General features: G+C 50.2%; 1 protein-coding gene across 6 annotated transcripts; it reads right to left on the bottom strand.

Moving 5' to 3' along the window:
- Positions 1–10,918: 10,918 nt before the first annotated feature.
- FAM110A (family with sequence similarity 110 member A) lies at positions 10,919–23,005 on the bottom strand. 6 transcript variants are annotated; one of them, XM_032295369.1, is made up of 3 exons: positions 15,184–18,729; positions 14,360–14,546; positions 10,919–12,477 (listed from the first exon to the last, which is right to left on the bottom strand). In XM_032295369.1, exon 3 carries the CDS (start codon positions 12,378–12,380, stop codon positions 11,493–11,495), a length of 888 nt encoding a protein of 295 aa, XP_032151260.1. In that variant the 5' UTR covers positions 12,381–12,477; positions 14,360–14,546; positions 15,184–18,729; the 3' UTR covers positions 10,919–11,492. The 6 variants fall into 6 exon arrangements, with proteins under 6 accessions (XP_032151260.1, XP_032151258.1, XP_032151264.1 ...); XM_032295367.1 differs by lacking the exons at positions 14,360–14,546; positions 15,184–18,729 and adding an exon at positions 22,752–23,005; XM_032295373.1 differs by lacking the exons at positions 14,360–14,546; positions 15,184–18,729 and adding an exon at positions 22,752–22,995 and having other exon boundaries at positions 10,919–12,474.
- Between the last annotated feature and the right edge of the window lie 1,759 nt (positions 23,006–24,764).

Genomic DNA, 24,764 nt, shown 5'->3' with positions numbered 1-24,764 from the left:
TCCATCCGGGGCTGTGTCATTGCTCAGGCATCTGGCAACACCATCCCCGCGGCAGTGTCATGCTCACCACCAGCCTTGGGTGGCTGGCCCAGCCCAGAACCTGATGAGCATTGGCCGGGATTTCCTTTGGGTGCTGTCTGCGGGTGGAAACCCAAATATGACCAAAGAGGGTGGAGCTACAAAGCCAAGCTGGGCAGAGCCCAGAATGTGACATGAAGTTGCCCAGGGGCAGTGGCTGGCTGGGCCGCAGGCCTGCTTGTCTGTCTCCAGTTCAGGTGCCTTGTCTACTTTCTTTCACTTTACTTTGAATGTATTTTTATTTTTTCTGCACAGCTAACACATTCACATGATTCAAAATTCAAAACGTATGCAAAGTAAATAGTGAGTCTGCCTCCGACCCTTGACCCCAACCCCCGGGCCCGGCTCCCCTCCCCAGGGACAGCCAGTGTGCAGGGTTCCCAGGATAATTCTCCAGGGAGGTTCTGTGCCGGTACAAGCGTACATGGAACTGTGTTTCTGCTTCCACAAGCAGTAGCACCCTGTGGGTGTCATTCCACAATTTGCTTTGTTCACTGATCTGTGCATCTTGTGATTCCACATCAGATGTGTGCAGGACGTCTTTTTTTGAGGGCTACATAGTATTCCCTTGCATATCTGGGCCTGAGTCTCTCAAATCATTTCCAATTATTTGTGGTGTAAATAATGGTGTAATAAATAACTTTATATTGAAGTATTTACTTACCCACATTTAATTGGTGAGAGAATAACATGCCAAACATTTTTGTAGCCTCATTACCCAGGAGAACTTGGAAGCTTTGGCCCCGCTGAGATCCTGGGTAATGACAGTAGGCTGGGGCAGAGCCTCTCTATCCACCTCCATCCCACCCAATTCACCAACCGGAACACACCTACCCAGGGATACAAAGTATGCCTCTGGGGTTTGAGCCCCAGAGCGGTGAGTGCCGGGGCCTCTGCCCTCCCTGGCTGTAACCTTGGACATGTGGCTTCCCCTTTCTGAGGCTACACTGGAGGAAATGGGAACCGTGCCCACTTCATCATGACGCCCCTTCCCAGGAACGAGCTCCCCTAGAGCAGCTGGCACTGGACTGGACACACAGTTGCTGCTTGGGGATTGATAGATGTTCATTAGGTGATATATATATATATATATATATATACACACACATTTAAACCATTGGAATAATAATGTGTGTGTATATATATATATAGGTTTTAATGTGTAAATATTGACAACAAATTACTTTTTTTCCTTTATTGAGATGGAGTCTTGCTCTGTCACCCAGGCTGGAGTGCAATGGCATGATCTCTGCTCACTGCAACCTCAGCTCCCAGGCTCAAGCAATTCTCCTGCCTCAGCCTCCTGAGTAGCTGGGATTACAGGCACCTGCCACCACTCCTGGCTAATTTTTGTATTTTTAGTAGAGATGGGGTTTCACCATATTGGCTAGACTGGTCTTGAACTCCTGACCTCAGGTGATCCGCCCACCTCAGCCTTCCAAAGTGCTAGGATTACAGGCATGAGTCACTGCATCCAGTCTAGAAATTCCGTTTTTTAAAACCTGTGCAATGTATACAATGCTAGTCCTGATAGTGCCCCAGTGCCCAGGATTAAGGGATTTGTCCTATTAGCAGGCACTGAGGTGGGAGTGGCCCCGCAATCCACCCAGTGCAGAAGTAGCAAAGGTGGGATTTGAACCCAGGCCACCTGTCTCCAGGTGTTCATAATCATCACACCTTACCAGAGACCTGGGGCACCAGTGGTTAACAGAGGGCACTATTTGATAGTGAGACCACACACACACACACACACGCACACACGCACACACACACACGTTCGTGCACATGGTGACAGGACAGGGCTGGGCAAGACTTGGGCTTCAATCATTAACTGCAATAACCTCAGTGAGGCAGCTGTCATCTCTAAGCCTCAGTGTCCCCACCGGTAAAGTAGCTACTGAGCAGGAGTGAAATTCGAAACAAACCAAGCAAAAGATTTACAAGCTGCAAAGGCTGCAGGCCTGTAGAGGATTAAGGGATTTATCCCTCGGTGGACACTGAGGGAGGAGGGATGATAGGTGGGGAGGGAGGTCTGGGACATCCAGGAGGCCCTGTTGCCCTTAAGAACCTTCCAGGACTGCCTGGCCCAGCTGTCGGGTGGCCTTGATCCCAGCCCAGCGCCGGGCTGCCAGGCTCCAGACAGAGCCCCGTGGCTCCAGCTAGGCGCCCCAGGAGGGTAGGGGCCCAAAGTAGGGCCTGAGCTAGGCTATTTTCAAGCGCCAGAAGGCCAAAGAGAAGGCTCCACCTCACTTCTTCCCCCACAGGCCCTGCCCCTCACAACGTGGAGTATTCCTTTCCTGTCCCAGAACCTCTCTAGAGACCACAAATGCCTCACAGCTCAACTGGAGAAACCAAGGAACAGAAAGATCACACAGCTAGAACTTGAACCCAGACCTCCTAATTTCCAGGAGCTAGTTCTTTCCAGCATTCACTCATTTGTTTTCGCTCATTCCTTTACTCATAAATGTTTATGGAATGCCTACTCTTTCCCTGAGGCTGAGGACACAGCCCAGAGCAAGACCAAGTCCCTGCCTGCCCAGCTGCACTCTAGTGAGAGATCTGGAAAAGAAACAGACAATGTGGCATCTGGTTAATATAAGCCAGGAGGTGATATGTGCTAGGAAGGGAAATTAACCAAGCCAGGGAAGTAGAGACTGTAGGATGCTGACTGCTTAGCTTGAGGAGCAGGGGTTTGTGGTAGGTGGGTAGGGAAGGCTCCTCTGAAGAGGTGACGTGTAGGCAGAGACGGAAAAGATGTGACAGAACGAGTTGTGAGAAAATCTTGAGTAGGATCAATACTAGCAAAGGCAATGTCAAGTGCAAAGACCCTGAGGTAGGAATGTGTCTGGGGTGTTCCTAGAACAGGAAGGAGGAAGCATGGCTGCAGCAGAGTAGGTAAAGGGGAGACTGGAGGAGTAGCAGGGTCCCAGATCATGACGGCCTTGTGGAGCAGTTAAGCCTTTGCGTTTTATTTCAGGCTGCCTGGCAAGACAGACCCTCACATTGTTCAAAGGCTCCCATAGCCCCACACCATCTGGCCCTGGTGCTTCAGGCCCACCCCCACACACCTTCTCTCCGTTCCTGGAATCAACTCCTCCCACCACAGGGCCTTCGCACACGCCCTCCCTCTAGAATCGTTTTCCACTTCTTTTTTTTTTTTTTTTTTTTTGAGGCGGAGTTTCGCTTTTTTTACCCAGGCTGGAGTATCAAGCATGTTGTCACCTCAGAAAGTTTCCTTGCATGGCTCTCCTGCCAATTCCTGTCTGCCCACCATAAACATATTTTTATATCCATATATATTAACACTACTAAGCAACATCCCTTTCCGTGCTTCTCTACATCAGCACTGCTCCCCAAAAGCAACCACTTTCAACTTCTTAAATTTTTTCTTCTGGTACTTACCTCCGTATTTTTAAATAACTTGCTTTTCCTGCTGTTCTTTTGATTAATTTTAGGCATATATATATATGCCGTTTTCCACTTCTATCTTTCTTCTTCTGATTGTCTCCTATCCTTCACATCTCAGCTTAAGTATCTTTGGCTTCCCAGATCAACCTGGCCAGGTAAGCAATCTCTCCTTCCAGAATCTACTGTCAATGGTCATAAAATTATTAGGATGATCAGTTAACGTCTGTCCACAACCTAGGCTGTGAGCTTCCTAAGGGCAGGTGTTTCGGTCCATTTTGTTCACTGCAGTATCCTCAGGATGGGACTAGCAGTTGGTACACAGGACGCCTCAATAAATGTGTTCTGCATTTGTAAACAGATGAGTAGCACAAATACTTTATAAAAAATCATTTCATTTCATCCAATTTTATCCAATTTACAGAAGGTCAGAGAATGAGGCAACTTGACTAAGGTCAGACAGCAAGGACGGAAGAGCCAGGACTGGAACCCAGACTTTTTTTATTCCAAAACTGAGAACTTTCCCCAGTTCTTTACCTAGCACACATAGGTAGGTTGTTTGAAAATCAGCTACAATAATTCCTCCATATCTGCACTCATGCCCTGTGTAATGTGACTAAGAGATGGAGACTATTTCTCCATCCTTTGAATCTGGCTGGCATGTCACTTTGACTATTAGGACATTTGTAATCTTGACACAAGTAGACACTCAAACTGCACTGGGCATTGGAGCTTATCTTTTCTTGCTGAACGTGGAACCCTGAGATCACCATAAGAATGAGCCCAGCTTGGATCATGAGCTCAGGAGATCGAGACCATCTTGGCCAACATGGTGAAACCCTATCTCTACTAAAATACAAAAAAATTAGCTGGGTGTGGTGGTGCACGCCTGTAGCTGAAGCTGAAGCAGGAGAATTGCTTGAACCCAGGAGGTGGAGATTGCAGTGAGCTGAGATCACGCCACTGCCCTACAGCCTGGGCAATAGTGCAAGACTCCATCTCAAAAACAAAAACAAAAAAAAAGAGAGAGAGAGAGAGAATGAGTCCAAGCTAGCCTCATCAAGGTGAATGAGGTATCCCAGCAAACAGCCTACCAACTGCTAGGCATTGTCAGTGAAGCTGTCCCAGACCCCTCACCCTCAGCTGACTGCAGCAAGGCAAACGAACCCAGGCAAAACCAGAACTGCCCAACTAAGCCCAAGCCAGACTGCCAATTCACACAGGCTAATAAGCTGTTTTAGGCCTCTGGGCGTAGAGTGGCTTGTTACCCAGTAAAGCCTCACTGATCCACATACCTGGTGGACACACCCTCTGCAGGCGACACACTCTCAAGAGTACACAGATGTGCCTTCATAAATGGCCTCCATAGAAAGTCCATCACCCCCACACAGTCACCCGCACAGGCCACACACACACACACAGCCATTACCCACCCCCAAACACCTCTTTATTTAGACCACTTTCCTGGCTGCTTGCATGTCAATGCCAATGCCCATTTGGGAATGGGTGAGTCAATACTGCCCAAGCTCTATGTCCCTGGCATTGTCCAGCCCAGGGCTGGGCATGGAAAAGGCACCCAGTATATTTTTGTTGAATGAATGGATGAATAAGCCAAGGGCATGGAATGAGCCAGAGGTTAGCACAAGTGGGCAGACAGGAGAGGACCAGGCAGCTGCAGGAGCGGGTGGGGACTGGAGCTGGGCACCTGGATGTGAGAGACAGTGCTGTGTGGGGTTAAGAACTCAACTGCATGGGTTCAAATACTGCCTCTGAAGCTTACTAGCTGTGTGACTGTGGCCTTGGACTCTCTTGGCCTTAGTTTCCCCATCTATGAAATTGTGATAAAAATATGACCTCCTTCAGTGGGTCTTTGGGAGGATTTGATGGGATAATACACGGAACTTCTTCTCACAGCCCTTGGAACATGATAATAGCCGATTACTACCCTTTACCACCGAGACCCTCGTCCTCCAATGGTACTTCCTCTGGGAAGCCCACTCCCTAACTCCCCTTGCTCACCTGCCATCTACAGCCTCCACTCCATCCCACAGTTCTTGTGAGCCCCTCAAGGGATGGGGAGATCATTGCTAAGCACCCAGCACCCACAACACAGCCCCAGACGACGTGGCTAAGAAGTGATTGTAGAATGACAAAATGATCATCATTTTACAAGTATGTAAATCTGGGCTCCCTGAGGTCCCGAGATTCCCAGAGGTGCTGGGGTGTTCCCAGAATAACGCAGAGGCTGTGGGGTGGAGCTTCAGTTTTCATCCCTCTTGGAAACCCACATGGGCAGGGATATTTCCTATCTGGCTATCTTCCCACTCGGTGCCCAGCACAGCTCTGGCATATAGTGGATGCTCTCAAATGCAATCTGTAAGATAAGCATTTGTGAGCATCCACTTTTTTTTTTATTTTTTTTTTTTTTTTTTTTTTTGAGACGGAGTTTCACTCATGTTACCCAGGCTGGAGTGCAATGGCGCGATCTCGGCTCACCGCAACCTCCGCCTCCTGGGTTCAGGCAATTCTCCTGCCTCAGCCTCCCGAGTAACTGGGATTACAGGCACGCGCCACCATGCCCAGCTAATGTTTTGATATTTTTAGTAGAGACGGGGTTTCACCATGTTGACCAGGATGGTCTCGATCTTTTGACCTCGTGATCCACCCGCCTCGGCCTCCCAAAGTGCTGGGATTACAGGCTTGAGCCACCGCGCCCGGCCGGCTCCATTTTTTTAAATGGACAGCGATGCTTGTTTAAAAGCACTTGAAGGGTTTCAGGATGTGTAATGTTAACTATGGAGAGATTGAGCGTGTGAAAGAATTAAGAGAATTAAGGATAGGTTAAGAGGAAACTGAGTAAATAAAAAAAAAAAGCAAAGCAGGTAGTAACCCCAGGAAGAACAAAGAGTCGTATAAGAAAGGAAATGTAACCAAAATATGTGACTTGGCTTGGCAGGAAACAGTATTTGTACAGTCAAAATATAAATAACACTAAAATCCACTTAACAAAAACTTGTGACAAATGCCGATTGAAAGGGGGGAACCAAAATCAGAATATTTCTTGATAATAATAATTATGAGAAGAAACAGTTTGTCCATTCACTGGGAGATGTTCATTATTCTAAGCCTTTTAAATCTTGAATCCTTATAACAATCCAATAACCTAAGCACTATTCTTATTACTCTTCATTTTACAAATGAGAAAACTGAGGCCTGAGGAGGTTAAGTTACGTGCCCCAAGGTCATACAGCCAGAAAAAGGAAGGGCTGGGAAGGCAGGCAGCCAGGCAGCAGAGGCCACACTATGAAAACATCAGACCAGAAAGTCAGTCTATATCTGTTTAAAATTGACCAGGCACGTGGCTCATGCTTGTAATCCCAGCACTGTGGGAGGCCGAGGTGGGCAGATCACTTGAGGTCAGGAATTCAAGACCAGCCTGGCTAACATAATGAAACTCTGTCTCTACAAAAAATATAAAAATTAGCCAGGCATGGTGGCGCACACCTGTAGTCCCAGCTACTCAAGTGGCTGAGGCAGGAGAATCGCTTGAACCTGGGAGGCAGAGGTGACAGTGAGCCAAGATCGTGCCACAGCACTCCAGCCTGGCAGACAGAGTGAGACTCTGTCTCAAAAAAAAAAAAAAAAAATATATATATATATATATATATGCCTAAAATTAATCAAAAGAACAGCAGGAAAAGCAAGTTATTTAAAAATACGGAGGTAAGTACCAGAAGAAAAAATTTAAGAAGTTGAAAGTGGTTGCTTTTGGGGAGCAGTGCTGATGTAGAGAAGCACGGAAAGGGATGTTGCTTAGTAGTGTTAATATATATGGATATAAAAATATGTTTATGGTGGGCAGACAGGAATTGGCAGGAGAGCCATGCAAGGAAACTTTCTGAGGTGACAACATGCTTGATACCCTGATTGGGGTACAGTATGCATTTGTCTAAACTTAGCAAACAGTACCTTTAAGACCTGTGCATTTCAATCCATGTAAATTTAACCTCCAGAGGAACAAACCATAAACAAATATTTAACTCTATCTAACGGCATGCATACTAAAGTGACTTTAATGGAAGTGTACTGATAATTGCAACTTACTTTGAAATGCTTTATAAAAAAGTAAGTTGTATTAATGGATGGACAGATGGGTAGATTCCTGATAGAGCAAATATGGTGAAATGTTAGTAAGTGGGTATATGAATATTCACTGTATAAATTCTTTCAACTCTTCATGTTTGAAATTTTTCTTAATAAAATATTTGAAGAAATATATGAGTGAATTATCTGAAAAATATTACCTTTTAAAAATTTTTTTAATTGTTTATACTTTAAGTTCTGGAATACATGTGCAGAACGTGCAGGTTTGTTACACAGGTATACACGTGCCATGGTGGTTTGCTACACCCATCAACCAATATTAACTTTTTAAAAATCTGGATGGAGTGTTCAGTCTTTTTTTTTTTTGAGATAGAGTCTTGAGTCTTGCCCTGTCACCCAGGCTAGAGTGCAGTGGCATAATTTTGGCTCACTGCAAACTCCACTTCCCGGATTCAAGCGATTCTCATGCCTCAGCCTCCCAAGTAGCTGGAATTATAGGTATCCACCACCAAGCCCAGCTAATTTTTATATTTTTAGTAGAAAGGGAGTTTCACCACGTTGTCCAGGTTGGTCTCGAACTCCTGGCATAAAGTGATCCATCCACCTTGGCCTCCCAAAGTGCTGGGATTACAGGTGTGAGCCACAGCTCCTGGCCAGGTGTTCAGCCCACCTGGATAGACCAGCCTGGATGGACTGGCACACCTCTAAGCTCTCCTACATGCACATCAACCTGGCAGCCAGCTGCAGCCATGCTCTCATCTGTATCCCCACCCAACCCTGGGGTCCTAGAATCAAGAACCCATAGCTGAATTCCTCAGCCCTTCCCGGCTCCCCTGTACACAGGATATCAGGCAAGATACGGGGGTCCCCTTGAATGTTTTGGTAGCAGGAACATAACTATGTCACCAAGGACAGGAACAGGCCTCTGCAGCTACACTCCATCCTCTGCCAAAAGAGTAAACTGAGGTCTGTGGAGGGGCTGCCTTTCCCAGGGCCCATCCCACCTTCATGATAGACATGAGCAGCCAGTTTGCCTGGCTCCCAAATCCACGTGTATATAATTAGGTGGTGGGAAATGGATCAGGGAGCAGATCTCATCTCTGCCTAATTAGGGGCTAGGCAGCTGGGGCCAAGCTGACCTGGGGGAGCTGCTTTGGAGGCTGGGCAGCCCCAGGAGACAGGGCAGCAGCTGCAGGCCCTTGAAGGGCTCACACTCCAACTGGAGGCAGAACAATAGAGGAGCTGTTTCCACAGATCCTGAGGCTACAGAGTAGGGGGAGGAAGGAGTACAAAACCCCCCTGCCCTGCTCCCTCGACAGATGCCTGTAGGAAAGCCTGGGAGGCTCCAGAATCCTGGAACAGGGGAGCCCTCCCAAAACCAAGCCATATCAAGACCAAATCAAGGCTCAGTCTGGCACCTTCCCCATTTCCAAGAATCTCTCCCTGCTTTCTCCCCAACAGACCCTCCCAGTGGATTTATGGAAAGACATTTTCTTTTCAGCTCCTGGAAACAGCTCTGGTTTTAGGGCAGAAGTCCCTGAGTATACTTGCTTTACATTCTAACACTATTTACGTGCTGAATTTTTAGTTGCCCGTTGTCTTCTCCAGACTAGTGTCATATCCATTGCTGGTCACCCAGTAGATGCTCAGTAATAAAGTGACCAGAAGAAAAGCCTGCCAAGATGAGGAAGAGTGAAGAGGTATGTGTTGGAGAACCAGGAATCCAGACTGTGATACGTCTGGCAGGCAAGAGTGTGACCCCAGACTGACCTGCAGACCTGCTATGTGACAGCTTGTAGGTCACTATCCTTCTCTGAGCTCAGCATCTTACTCTGACAATATATCTGGCCCTCAAAAGGCCACCCTGAGGATTCAAGCACTGAACCCTCCTTCAGGAACAAGGTGTCACCCACCAGTTCTATAAGCTGAACCTCAAATTTCTTCACATGCAAAATGCAGCCAGCCCATCCACTTTCTTAGATTGCTCAGGAGTTGCCAGGTCACAGCAAGGGGCAATGATTAGCCCTGAATTCTAGCAAGGTTGCCCAGGAAGTCTTTGACACCTCAAAGGGCACCACCTCTGCAGAACCTGGCTGGATTCTCTCTCCTGACACCATCATTCCTTTAGCATGGGGACCCTGGAGGCCCAGCTCCTGCATTGTCAAAACTGCTGGGCACCATGGGGGGGTTGTGGGTAAGTCACCACCCTCCTCATGCTTCAGTCTCCCCATCTGTATCATGAGCTCCAGTCTCATGAGCTGGAACACCATTCTCTTCTAGAACCCAATTCCCCCTACTTTCCCCAAACCGCCGAGGTCCATCCCAGGCCCCTGGGGGCTAGTTGTAGACAGGGAGACTGACAGACAGAGGGACGGACAGACAGCTGGGCTGACCTGGATATTTGTCAATAGCCCAACGGAAATCTCCTCTTTATGCTTAAAATAAAACCTACATCAAACCTGTCACCAGGGCCCCCATTAGAGCTTCCTGTTTCTGAGTGCTGAAGCCAAGGCAGCCTGTGAAAGGAAGCGCCACCCACCCCCTCCCCACTCCCACCATGGGGCGCCAGAGAGGCCATCCCCCACTTTACCCTTCATAAGCCCAGCCCTACCCACTCCACCAGCCAAGGTGGGGTCTCCCAGTAGGTAACTGATGTGGAGGGAGACTGGAAGGAGCTGAGGCCTCGAAGCAGTGTCAGCCCCTTTCTTCCCCTTTCCCCAGGTATTGGATATAGCATGAAGGGCCCAGAATGCACCAGTGCCCCAACCCAAGGAGGGCTGTGCTGCCTAACTCTCCCAATGAGGCCCAGAGGGAGACTGGCTTGTCCAGATCACCAGGCAAGGCCACTCATTTTGTGCCGTCAAGCCCAAGTTCCTCATCCTCCATTAACTCCCACTTCCCATCCTCACTCTATGGTCTGTGTGACCTCAAGTTCAGGGTTTGCCGTCTCCCAGCTTCCTGCCCCCTTGGGAACTGGGCAAAGGTGGGGGGAGGATGGAACACTCAAGGCTGGGGAGAGTCTATGCAACCCATCAGCCTTTCCCCTGCAGGCTCCCTTCCTGGTGCAGGGGAAAGACCCCATTCCTACTCCCAGCTCTATCCCAACTCACTGGTGGCTGGACCTATTTCTTCCTCAATGAAGCAGGCCTGCCAGACTTCCAGGAGAGTTATGAGAACCCATCTGGAGGACATGTCTCTGGCCGGACCGGCCGCTATCATCATGCCCCACCACCATGCCCTTGGGGTAAACAATTACTGTTTTGATGGTCCCACCCCAAGACTTCTATCACCCCTTCTCTTGTGAACACAGAAGAGTCTGAAGGCCCAGCCCTTGAGAAACAAGCATTTGTGTTTATTAACCAAGGGGAGGTAAGTCAAAGCAGTGCAGATTCCTAACCAGCCCCCAACATTGTCTACCCACCTAGGCCAGCTGCCAAGGACTAGGAAGAGTAGTGGATAGGCTCCTCCCCACTGCCACGACCCCAGGGTGAGTTCTGCTGGGTAAGGAAGAGGACGTCAGCAAAGGGCAGAGGCTAAGGAAGGAAGGAAGGATACAGAGCCACTGGCGAGACAGGATGGAGGCGATCCCTTGGCCCTCACTCTCAGTGGGGAAGGCAAAGCACCCCAAATACAGCCCCACAAGAGGAACTAATCAGGAATAACATGTCGAAAACCTTGTATTGGGGTGGAAGGAGGGGTTCTCGGCTGTCCAAAGAGCAAAACCCTTCAGGGTCAGTCCTTGCCCAAGAATGCTGGTCCAGCCTCTAAGCCTTTGCCTCCATACCAAGTTCACCCCAGGGTGGAGCCTCTGACATGCAGATCCGGAGAATGGATGCAATAGAGGTCCAGGGGCCACTTGCCTCTGTAAGATCTGTCCTGTGGCGAATTCCAGGTCCAGCGGCAGCCTAGCCTTCAGCTGCGGGGCTCTCCCGTGCCTGCCTTAACCCATACAGCCACTTGATCACGCGGGCATTGCGCTCCACCACCGACACACCATAGGGGACGCGCTCCCGGGCCCGCTCCTCAACAGTAACCGAGCTGCGGCGGGAGCAGCCCCCTTCAGAGCTGCCCGGCCCAGCACTGGGCCCGGCCAAGGACACGATGTCCGAGCTGGCCCGTGCCAGGTGGGCCACACCCAACCCTCTTGCCTCCTCCGGGTCCAGGCCGCAGAAGTTAAAAAAGCGCTCCAGGTCAGCGGCTGCCCTAGAAAAGCGCTCGCTTAAGTCCGACTTAGAGCGTTGCAAACCCGGTGGCCGAGCTGGGCTGGAGGCAGCCGCAGGACCCGGTGACGGGCAGGGCTGGGCAGGTGAGGCAGGCAGAGGGCGGACGTCCACTCGGCGGACCGCAGAGGTACTGGGTGGCGGTCGTGGGGGGGTGGCTGGGGGAGGCTGGCCGGCTCCCTCTGCCCGTCCAGGAGTGCGGCTGGCCTCAGCAGGGGACACGGGACTATCACACAAGTTGATGAGGCTGCTGAGGATGTCCAGGTCCAGCTGGGGCCGTCGGCAGGGGCCAGGCAGGGCTCGGCGGCTGGGTGTGAGCACTGTGCGGCGAGTCTCAGGACTAAAGAGTGGCTGTTTGGACAGCAGGGGCTGCACAGGTTCCTGACGGGTGTTGGCCACATGCAGGCTCTTGACGTACTTGGCCTTGTCGGCCTCCAGGCGCTCCACAGCACTCGGTTTCCGGACTCCACCATCTGCCGGCCTCCGGAGCAGGTAGCCGGGGACCTTGGTCCGCAGGCGGCAAGGTAGGGCAGGGGCGGCCGGGGCTCCAGGGCTCAGCATGTCCACAGGCATGGCTGCTGCATATCCCAAGGGATTTGGTCTGAGGAGATTGGAGAAATGAGGAGCCAGAGATCCAGGCAGAATGGAGGCAGCTGGACCCCGGCAACTGCTGCAGTGAAGGAGAGAAAAAGAAGCTGAATGCGCTCAGACAAAGAGGCTCAGCCACGGCTGAGAGAGGGTAAGACGCCTTCCCAGTTATACGGTAGAGACCTCGCCCCTTCTTCATAATGAGCCAATCAGCAGGCACAAAGCAACAGCTGCTGAGCCTGAGGCCCCACCCACACCCCCTCCCTTCAAGCTCCGGGGGAACCAGGCCCAGCTGAGGAAGAGAGTAGAAAAAAGGTGCTAGGGAAGAAAGACCTAGGCAACCTGAGCAGAAAAGACAGCGCAAGACCACGCGCTAACAGGAGCAAGGGAGGCTCCAGGCTCTATGCTATGCACCAGTCAACTCAACCTCAGTGTCCTTTCAACAGTCCTTTTTTGGGTGGAGAAACTAAAGCCCAGAGAGGTAACCAACCTGCTTAATAACCCAGCGAGTAGGTGTCTCTGCCTCTTACCACCAAGAAGGAAGGTGCTGGCACAGGGATGTTAGGGTTAAATGACCAAGAAAAAGGGCTCCAGCCCCACGCCCTACCTCGACTGCCCACAGAGAGCCTGGTACCACCTCCACCCTTCACCCATCCAGGCAGGAAGCTACCCTGTGCCATCCACCCGCCTGAACATGCCAGGCCCCAGGCAAAGGGCAGAGCTTATAGGGAAGAGCAATGAAAATCTCCACCCCCGCCCCAGTGGAGTCCAGACATCCCTCAGCTTCCAATATGGAACTGGATGGCCCACGGTGATCCACAAATGGCTGTCATGTGGAAACAGCACCGAGCTATGCTGCACTGAGAGAAGCTGGGAATGTCCAAAATCACACAGCCCTGCATGGAGGCATCCAGTAGACTCTCAATCTGCCTGCAGCCATGGAATGGGCACTCATAGGGAGGAGGGCACACACCTGGATGCACAAGTGTCTACATGGGCACCCAAGTATCAGGGCCTGATGCCCCAGGCATCAAGCCAACCCTGACCCTGTTTCCAAGTAAAGTCAAGCCCACAGTCATCCCACAGGCCCCTTGGAGGTGGGGCAGAAGAAAACCTATATACCAAGTCCTGAATATTCTCATCTGTAAAATGGGGGGGGGGGGGTGGGGGTGTAGGTACTTAATCTAGGTGTTCCTCAAGAGGACATGTAGTCCAAACCATCTAGACCTGTGCTGTCCAGTTCAATAGCCACCAGCCCACTAGGGATAAACTAAAGACATCTAGGTACACCCTGCCTGTTGCAGGCATCTGGGTCCAAGGTGGTAGGTGTATTCTAGGAAGCTGGGAATCCAGAAGTACATGAAAACTCTAGATTAATTGTCAACATATTCAATAATAATGATTATTAAAACATTACCTGTACAGCAAACAAAATATGTCTGCAAACCTATATCTGTCCCCTCCTCCTCCATCTGGCCCCCAACCACCAGCTGGAGACCTCTGCAGCAGCGTTGAATTGGGAATAGAACCTTGGGTGCTGCTTCCAAGGTAGAGAGATGGAGTGGATAGGAAAGGAAGGCTCACCCCACCAGGTCCGACCCCCAGGAGACCGCAGGTGGGAAGGGCCTGACAGGAAGGGAGCACAGTAGAGGCAGCCAGACTCTGCCCCACTCCCAGGCTGCCACCTCCCAAACCAGTCCAACCCGTCTGCAGTGGCAGTTCCCTCGCAGGCACCATCCAGGGAAAGAGGGAGGAAGGAGGTCAGACGGACGGGGCACGTCCCCGATCGGGCCCCCAGCCCCATGGCCCGATCTGCTGGCCCTGCGGTCCCCTCTGGAGGGACCGGAACAGATGCGAGGGCCAACCCCAAGTTTGGCACTGCGGGCCCGCCGGCCCACCGGCTCACCCACCCACCTGCTGTGCGCCTTGCGCAAACAGCTACGCCGCTTTACAGACTCGGTTACCTTATCCGTGAAATGAAGTTAAAAATAGACCTTCCGGAGCCTCCAGGTCACGATAAGGATGGAGAGATTAAACAGGTCAAGGGCTTTCCTCAGCATCTGGCAAAAAGGCGGCACCACCAACCAGGCTCCTGGTCTTTATGAAGACTTTGACGACCCAAGTCCACAGACCACTCCCACGCAGGGGTCTCTAAGTAAGCCCCACGAGGGTGTGTCCCAGTCCGCACCGCGGACAAAGCAGGCCCAAGACAGAGGCTGATCAGTGAGCTGACCTCAACAGCCCCATGTCAGGAGTGGGCAAACGGAGGTGCAGCGGCTCTTGCCAGGTGAAGCCAGGGTCCCAGTCCCCAAGCGGGACTCAATGTCCCCTCTGGGGCCTCCTCTCATCGCCCAATGCCCCAGCACGGATTAAAATGCATCCCATGAATGCCCCCAACCGCCAGCCCTTCTGGTTTGCATCCCCGGGGCACGCATCCCCACCTCGCCCCCTCCCCACCCACTCCCCGGCGTCAGCCTCGGGAGGCCGCGGGGCAAGGTGCGGCGAACTTAGTGCCAGGCACTGGCTTTTGCTCTCCCTCACTTCGGGGCAAGCTTGAGGACTCCTGGTGGCGGGGGATGGGGGACGGCTAGCGGGGCGCTGTGTGACCCTAGCCACTGGCCGCCCCTGAGTATGAGTTGGCCTGTCTCTCAAATGAGGGAGAGGGCGGCACGATCCGCACAGTCCTCTTGAAGTCGAAAGGTGGATCCCTGCCCAGTTCCCGCCGTCCCGGGGAGGGAGGGCCGCCCACTACCCCGGCTGGGCGCCCCCTACCCCGATCCGCACGTACCTGGCTGAGCCCGCGCGGCTGGCCTGCGCTCCTCCAGCCCAGCCCACCTGGGGCTCAGGCAACCTGAGTTTGCGCAACTTCCGGCGGCTGCGGGCAAGTGAACCCGCCGGCCCACGTATTACCCGAAAGGAGGAAGAAAAGCCAGGCAGGGGCCGGAACCCGAGCCCCGGCCGCTGGCAGCTGGCCTGGCTCAGGAACCGGGTCCGACCCGCTCCAGGACCACCCAGGAAAGCTCTTCCGGGAGCCGAGACCCGCCTACCGCACACCTGGCGCGCGGAGTCCTAGTGGCCCTGGCAGGCAAGCGCACCCATCTGAGAGATGGACAAACTGAGCCCCCCTCCCTGACTCAGAACGACAGCCAGGTGCTGTTCACTGTGCTAGGCACAGGAAAGTGATTTTCTTGGTATCGGGTAACCCATTTTAATCTTCCCAACAATCACTATCAGGTGAGTTCAATTGTTACCCATTTGACTAATGGTAAACTGAGTCTGGGAGAGGCTGAAACACTAGCCCAAAATCACTCAGGGGAGTCCAGCCTGGGCACTTTCCCTCAGACCACGCCTTAACGCCACCACTTCCTAGATGTGTGTCCCTGACCAGGTTTCGGGACCTCTCTGGCGCTCCATTCTGTCACGTGTAGAGTCGGTCCCTCTGGAACAGGCTGGGCCTGGAAGTGCCTTAGAAGCCTCGTGAAAGCAGTTCACATCCTTCACATCCGAAACAACAGCCGTAATAGTGGCAACAATAACTAGAATTTTTGAGTGCCAGGCACCATACTCATTTAAACCCCCCGAGTCTCCTCATTTAATCCCATGAGACTGCAGCCCTGCAGGAAGGAATTCCCAGGAGGGAGGTGAGGCAGTGACTGCCACCTCTTCCAGCCCAAGCCCTATAATTCACTTCAGGTAGGCGCATTTGATAGGCCATTTTCCACGGGAATCCTGAGACCCAGAGAAGGAGGGGTCCCCCAGGCCTCAGCCTCAGCCCTCTGCGCTGCACAGGCTGAAGAGGCTCCTGTTCCCTGCCTGTGGGAGCTGGGCCAGGGCTAGGGTTCCGGGCATGAGGAGGCCAGCAGTGATTCACATCAGCTTTCCTTCCCCTGGGCACTGCAGCCTCCTCCCCTCCCTGACTTTACAGGGGAGGGGGCGACAAGTCCATCATCCCCAAAATGGCCTGCAGGGCCCTGCCTAGCCCTCCACTGAGGCAAAAATGGGGGATGGGGAGTGTTCCTTTAGGCACTAATAGTAGTAACAGCAAAACAACAATAATGATTTTCATAATTAAAAAAAAAAAAGCAAATCTCATCTGAGCACTTTCTTTGTACCAGACGCTCTTCAAAGCACTTTACAAAATGTTAACTCATTTGATCCTCACACCTACCCTGTGAGGTGGCTACCATTATTATATTCATTTTTGGATGAGAAAACTGAGGCTCCAAGAGGTAAGGCCACTTGCTCAAAATTACACAGCTAATAAATGGTAGAGCCAGGATTGGAACCCAGGCTCATATCTGGGGAGGGGAGGTGGAAGAGACAACATTTTCAGTGTTGGGCTTTGGCCCCTCACCAGATGTGCCCTCCAAGAAATTCCCAAATAATCTACTGCCTCCTCAGCTGGACCCCAGAGTTAGAACCCACCTTAGGAAGCACTCCCTAGTTATGGTTCTGAGGCTTGGTTTCCTCTGCTGTAAAATGGGGGCAATCATGGCAATGTTTTCCCAGCAGAAGTAAGATCTCATTACTGCCGGGTTTAAACCCTCCTGTGGCTCCCTCACAATAAAATCCAAGCTCCCCACTTGGCCCTCAGGCCTTCCAGGTCTTAGTCCTTATCCAGATCTCCCATCTTATCTCCAGACTTTCCTGCCCTGGCCACAAAGCCCTCCCTGCTATTCCTGAACACAAGGTCTTTGCTGCCTCAGGGCTTTTGCACCAGCTGTTCTCTGCCTGGAACCTCCTCCCTCATCCACTTCAGATCTCACCAAAAAGGGGGTCTCAGCTCTTTCACCCATTTTATTCCTTCCTGAGCATTCATTGCATCCTGTCATTTTAGATACTCTCTTATCTAGGATAGGAAATATAACTTGTTTGCTGTCTCTCCCACTGGACCATGAGGTCCATCAAACCCTTCCATATTTTCTTCCTCCAGGGACCAAACAAGAGGAAACACCACTGGACAAGTGGCTGGACTGGACCCAGGACACCTCAAAGGCCAAGGCCAATCATCGAGAGGTATACATTAAATGTATAGAGCTTTTTCTTACATCAATAAGGAAGAAGAAAAAGAGAAAAAGAGAGGAAGAAAGAAAGGAGAGAAAGTTAAACATATCTGTCAGGAATAACAAAGAAGTGACGTTGTGTCCTTCTTAGTACGTGGTATTGGGAGTGTTCCTTTTTCTTTTTTTAGAGATGAGGTCTTACTGTGTTGCTCAGGTTAGCGTGCACTCCATAGCTCACTGCAGCCTCAAACAGATGGGCTCAATCCCCCCATCTCAGCCTCCTGAGTAATTGGGACTGTAGGTACATTACACACCCACCCATAACAACAGTTTGTCTTAATCTTAGTGATGAGCCAATTCCTTGTTAAGGCAGTATCTGCCAAATTTCTCCACTGTGCAGTTATTATTTTTCCTTTATAGTTAATAAATATTTTGTGAGAAGAAAAAAGGCCAGGGTCCCTAAGCACCAAGCCTCCTCCCCAAACTCTGACGCTGTTCCTGGCCTCTCTAGACCTGTCCTACTCTTCCTCCCACTTCAGGTCACCCCCATGCAAGCTGGGCTCTGACCACTTCTACCCAAGACCTGTTCTTTCTCCAAAGCCACCATATCCAAACCCCTGCACACACTGGTTGTGCTGCCTGCAGTGGCCTTTGCCACTGCATCCCCCTGGCCATATCTGTAAGGTACAGCATGGACTCCAGAACTCATTCAAATCCCAGCTCCACCATGATTAGCTATGAGACCTTGGGTAAGATACTCAACTTCTCCATATCTCAGTTTCCCCAACTGTAATTGGGAGGACTCACAAGAGTGCCTCCCTCTCTGCATGAGGCCCATGAATGACAAATGCCACCAAAGTGTGGGCGATGATAACTATTCAACCAAACAGATCATCCAGTGCCCAGCTCCTGAGGGAGGCCTTCATCAGCCCAGAATGCTGACCCACTATTCTCAGAGGTTACAAATCTAAAAGAAGCACTGGTAATGGTTATGAATGCGGAGTCACTTGAATAGAGATTTCTCCAAAGATACACAAATGGCCAATAAGCACAAGAAAAAACGCTCAGCACCGTTAATCATTAGGGAAATGTAATTTAAAACCACAATAAGATACCACATCACACCCCTGAAGATAGCCGTTACCAAAAAAAAATACAAGCAGAAAATAACAAGTGTTGGTGTGGATGTTATTTTGAGAAATTAGCACTTTGTGCACTGCTGATGGACACATAAAATGGTGCAGTCACTGTGAAAAGCAGCAAAGGTGTTCCTCAAAAAATTAAACCAAATTGGGCTGGGCATGGTGGCTCACACCTGTAATCCCAACATTTGGGGAGGCCAAGGTGGGCAGATCACGAGGTCAGGAGTTCGAGACTAGCCTGACCAATATGGTGAAACTCCATCTCTACTAAAAATACAAAAATTAGTCGGGCGTATTGGCATGCATCTGTAGTCCCAGCTACTGGGGAGGCTTAGGCAGGAGAATCACTTGAACCCGGTAGGCAGAGGTGAGCCAAGATCGCGCCATTGCACTCCAGCCTGCGTGACAGAGCGAGACTCCATCTCAAAAAATAATAATAATTAAAACAAATTTTAAAAAAACTAAAGAGAATTACCATAGGATCTCCCAGCAATTCCTCTTGAGTGTATACCCAAAACAATTAAAAGCAGGAACTGAAACAACCATGCTCAAAGCAGCATTAATCACAACAGCTGAAAGCAATCCAAGTATCTGTCAAGGAATGAATGGATAAACAAATGTAGCACATACATAGAATATTAGAATATCATTCAGCCTTAAAAAGGAAATTCTAACACATATGACAATGTGGGTGAAGCTTAAAGATATTATGCTAAGTGAAATAAACCAGACACAACAAGGCAAATACTGTATGATTCCATTTATAATACCTAGAGGTACCTAAAGCAGTCAAATTTACTCAAATAGAAAGTAGAATGGTGATTGCCAGGCACTGGGGGGTGTGGCAATGGGGAACTGTTTATTGGGTATGAAGTTTCAGTTTGGGAAGATGAAAACGTTCTAAAGATGGATGGTGGTGATGGTTGTACAACAGTGTGAACGTACTTAACACCACTGAACTGTATACTTAAAAGTGGTTACAATGGTAAATTTTATTTTATATACATTTTACTACACTCACCCCACCCCCCCCATCAAAAAAAAAAAAAGCAATGTAAAATGTAAAGCCAGACTCCCTGGGTTCAAATTCCACCTCTAGGTGATCGTAGGCAAATTATTAAACCTCTTGTGCTCAGTTTCCCCTCTGCAAGATGGAAATAAGAACAGCAGTAACTACCTTATGTCACAGAGTTGAGGGAATTAAATTAGTTCATACTTGTAAAGTACTAAGAACACAGTAAGTGCTCAAGAGGTGTCAGTGATTTTTATTCTTTGGTGAGGGGGTGGGAGGTGTGGTTTCCAATGGTTCTAATTTTCATGACATTCTATACTCAATCCGCCGCCCCCTTCCTTCCACCTGCTTCTTTCTTTCCCTTCAGTGGAAGCCTGGCCTAGATGTGGGAAGGCCCTTGCCTACCCCAGAGGAGATCAGGAAGGCTCCAGGCAGTGGCAAGGGGCCAGCCAGCAGGGCAGCCCAGCTCAATTTCAGCCCAGCTGTCCAGGTCAGAGACACCCAGCTAGGCCACCTCCAGAGCCACAGCAGGCCCTGAACTATTTCTGGAGGCCTCCCAGACGCTGGTGCCCTGGCCTGCCCAGGAGTCAGCCTTGCTCAGGGCAGCCTTGCACAAACTTTAGGAAGGGAGAAGGGAGTAGGCTGTGGAATGGGTGTGGATGTGGACATCTAGGTCCACTGATACGCTCACCTCTACCAAATTGATCTTCTAGGGGTAGGTCTGCACTTGAGATTGCAAAATGGAGACAAAAGATTTTGCAGTGGGGGCAGAGTGAGAGAGATAACACATGCAAGGTCTTGGGGAAGGACCTGGCATGCAGGATGACAAAGGTGAGGGGGAGGCAGAGCCACAGCCAAGCCCAGTTCCTATCCTAGATTGCCCTCTGCCCAAGCCGGAGTGCACCATCAAAACTTAGCCCAGAGAGTAAAGAAACTCACTCAATGTCACAGAGCAAGTCAGGGACACAGCAGTGGTCTTATGATTTATAAAAATGTCTATATATAAATCTGCACATATATATATATATACGTATATATATGTGTGTGTATACATATATATATATATATATATATGTATATAATTTTTTTTTTTTTTGGAGACAGAGCTTTCTTCTTGTCACCCAGGCTGGAATGAAATGGCATGATCTCAGCTCATGGTAACCTCCGCCTTCCAGGTTCAAGCAATTATCCTGCCTCAGCCTCCCAAGTAGCTGGGATCACAGGCTCGTGCCACCACAGCTGACTAACATTTGTATTTTTTAGTAAAGACGAGATTTCACCATGTTGGCCAGGCTGGTCTTGAACTCCTGACCTCAGCTGATCCACCTGCCTCAGCCTCCCAAAGTGCTGAAATTACAGGCGTGGGCCACCACACCCTGCCTTAATTTTAAAAATTTTAAACCAGGTGATACATGCATACAACTCAAAATTCAAAAACAATAAAGACAATGAAGTTAAAAAAAAGAACTCCTCCCATACTGTCCCCAGTTCTCCTCCCTGCAGGTACCACTGTGACCAGACAGTTGCTTATCCTTCCTGGGAGACTTTAGGTAGATGCAGGCAAGTATGAATACATATTCTGTCTCCATTTTTACACATATGGTATCATGATGCTGTGTGTACTGTTTTCATCTTGTTCTTTTTGCTCAATAATGTATTTTGTTATTGGAGCCACATCAGTACATAAAGAACAGCCATGTCCTTTTTTCCCAGCTACACAGTATAATTTCCCATCATCCCCTACTGGTGGCACTTAGCATGTGCATCGTTTCTGCCTACAAACCACATTGCAGCATCACTGCATCTACAGAATTTCGCCTAGAAGTGGGACAGCTGGGTCTGGGGGATGACATTTGTAATTGTGACAGAGATGGGAGGACAGCACTCTGTGAGGGCTGTGAGTTAACCTCCTGCCTGCACAACACACAAATGGTCCATAAATGTTAGTTTCAGTTATGTTGATTACTGAGGTTTTGGGCATCCCTAAATTTTGCACTGGTGGTGAGGACGTCAATTGCCTTCGCCCCTGCCTTGCATCACATTCTAGTGGAAGATGATAAATGTGCTAATAAGTAAAATATACAGGACATAACATGGAGTAAATGCTACTGAGAGAGAAAAAACATGCAAGAAGAAGAGCGGGCTTATGAAGTCAATAAATAATATTTGTTGAAAGTATAAAGGAAAGTCTTGTTTTCTTTCTGAGTCCTCTGAGCTCCTGTCCCGAAAGCCAGGAGGAGGCTCCAGAAGAGACAGGATAAGTAACTCCCTGGTGAAGAGATTCAAGACTCTCAAAACGTATGATTGAGTGTCAAGGATTCTAAGATTGAAGCCAGAGGGACTAGGAGCCAACCACTGCATTGTCTGACTGTGACTTCAACAAGGGGCATAACTTCTTAGAACCTGTTTCCCCACCTAGAAAAGGAGACTGACAACAACCTAGGGGGCAGGGGTGTTCCCAGGAGACAGAGCAGGGACTGGCCTAGGTCAGATGCTCCACCTAGGAGGATCCCAGCCCCACCCCAAATTCCAAAGTCTCTGGTGACTAGTGGCTTTGGTTTAGGGACTGGCTCTATTCCCTTCCCCAAAATGGGGCAGATTCCCAAGAGGCCAACAGCAACTCTGGGGGCCAGAGAATCTGCTGCCCCTACATCCAGCCCAGAAATGTCAGTCCGTCCAATCCCCAAAGAGTGGTCTTCTGAGGGGCAGCTCTGGAATTCACAGCCTCGTAGGCAGAAGGTCGCCAAAGAAGCCGAGCCCAACCCCTACCGAATTCAGAGCCCCGTAGGCAGAAGGGCGCCAAATGAACCGAGTCCAACCGCGGAAAAGGAAACACAGACCCCCAAAAGGGGTATCCCGAGGATACCGCGGGGCGGGAGGATAGGTGATCCAGCCAGGGGTCCATAGGCCGTGTCCCTGCCGATAAAACGCTGGGAAAGTGACTACTGGTTGCCCGTCTGGGCCTCCCAAGGCAAATCCAAACGTGACTAGAATGGAGGCTGCGAGGTGGGGCGGAAAGACTTGAACCGGATTCTCTGCCAGAGCTCGCCGGGCCGGGACACTTGCCTCCCTGAGCCTCAGAGTCCTCATCTGTGAAATGACACGCAGGTACGACGCGGGGAAAACGCAGACAGCAGGCGCTCGGGGAACCGAGCACCCCCAGACCCGGGGTCGCACCCGGAACCACTCCCGCCCTCACCTGGAGCCAGCGCTAGGCGTGTCTCGGCTCCTCCAGCGCAGACTTTGGAGAGGCTGACAGCTCGGACCCGGCCGGGAATGGCCGCTCCCAACGACGCCCGGGAGGCCCTAGCCCCGTGTGGGGACCCTTGGGATCCTCTTCAGAGCTGCCCCCCTCAGCCGAGCTGAACGAGTGGCCCTGACTGCCAAAGGACCCCACTGGAGGGGAAGTCTCTGGGGCGCCGAGGAAGGGGAAGTGAGCACGCCACCCCCCTTCACACCAAAATGGTTCGCCCCGGATTTCCTGATTGGTTCCTCGCTTCCGTTCGAACGCCGCGCCGCGGGTGTTGCCAGGCGACCTCTTAGCTTCAGCCGCCCGGAGGGGTTGCGCGGCTCAGAAGCCCCGCCCCCTTCTTCCAGCTGGCCCCACCTTCTTCCCTCCGCAGTTTCAGTCTCTGCACCTGGTTCTTTCACTTCCTCCTCCCTCCCGCTTCCAGCTGGGACTTTCTCTAGGTCCCCAGCTGGAAGAGCTCCAGTTAGAGGACCCTGGCTGGTTCCTGGTCCTGACTTTGACGCTAACTCCCTGTGTGACCCCTGGCAAGCCCCTTCCTTTCTCTGTTCTCCTAACTGCGTGACGAGGGAGTTAATTTTAAAATGTGCACACCCAGCAGCCCGAAGTTTACAAAGGAAATGACCAAAGATATGAGCAAAGATTAATATTGCTCAGCCTTATTCATCGCAGCAAAATAATGGAAGCAACTTCAATGCCTGTTGAAAGGAGTTGGTTACATAAGTCCATCTGTGGAAGAGCTAACTTAATTGAGTTTTTTTCCATGCCAGGTAGCTTTACAGAACAACTCTTGTCAAGGCTCATGACATAATCCTCTAAAAGTAATTTTAATTATTAACACTTTTTTTTTGAGATGGAGTCTCATGTCACCCAGGCTGGAGCGCAGTGGCGCGATCTCAGCTCACGGCAGCCTCAACCTCCTGGGGTCAAGCAATCTTCCCACCTCAGCCTCCCAAGTAGCTGGGACTACAGGTGTACGCCACCACACCGGGTATTTTCTGGATTTTTTAGAGACAGGGTTTTGCCATGTTGCCCAGACTGGTTTCAAGCTCCTGAGCTCTAGCAATCCTCCCAGCTCAGCCTCCCAAAGTACTAGGATTACAGCCATGAGCCAGAGCGCCTTGCCTAATTATTCCCACTTTCTGATGAAGAATATTATGCAGCCATTAAAAGTGAAGTAGCCACTGGGAGCAGTGGCTCACGTCTGTAATCCCAGCACTCTGGGAGGCCAAGGCGATCAGATCACCTGAGGTCAGGAGTTCAAGATCAGCCTGGCCAACACGGCGAAACCTTATCTCTACTAAAAATACGAAAATTAGCCAGGATAGTGGTGCATGCCTGTAATCCCAGCTACTCGGGAGGCTGAGGCAGAAAGAATCAATTGAACCTGGGATGTGGAGGATGCAGTGAGCCGAGACCACGCCACTGCACCCCAGCCTGGGCAACAGAGCAAGACATCATCTCAAAAAAAATAAAAATAAAAATAAATGTGAATTAGCTAAAAGATGTTTAAAGATGGGTGAAATGCTAGGTAACAAATATTTATTTATTTGTGTTTTTTAGAGACAGAGTCTAGCTCTATTGCCCCCAGTGTGGTATGCAGTGGCACAATCACAGCCCACTGTATCCTAGGTTGAAGCAATCCTCCCATCTCACCCTCCAGAGTAACTAAGACTACAGGCCCAAATCACCATGTCAAGCAACGGGTCTCACTATGTTGTCCCTGGCCAGTCTAGAACTCCTAACCTCAAGTGATCCTTCTGCTTTGGCCTCCTGAGTTACTGGGATTACAGGCAAGAGCTAATGCACCCCTCCCAAATTTTTAAAAATACAGTATGCTACAAAACACTATATACAGCATAAATACGTATTAAATACATATGTATATGTGTATAATCTAGAATAATAGCAGTTAAATTCTTCCTTGTGTTTTTGTGAATTTTCCAAATTTCCAACACTTGAACA

This window comes from Sapajus apella, unplaced genomic scaffold, assembly GCF_009761245.1.
Source record: "Sapajus apella isolate SASKATOON/1434 unplaced genomic scaffold, GSC_monkey_1.0 scaffold33, whole genome shotgun sequence".
In the NCBI taxonomy this organism is placed as follows: Eukaryota; Metazoa; Chordata; class Mammalia; order Primates; family Cebidae; genus Sapajus; species Sapajus apella.
Note: the sequence above shows the minus strand (reverse complement) of the source record. Positions and strands in the feature narration are given on the sequence as shown.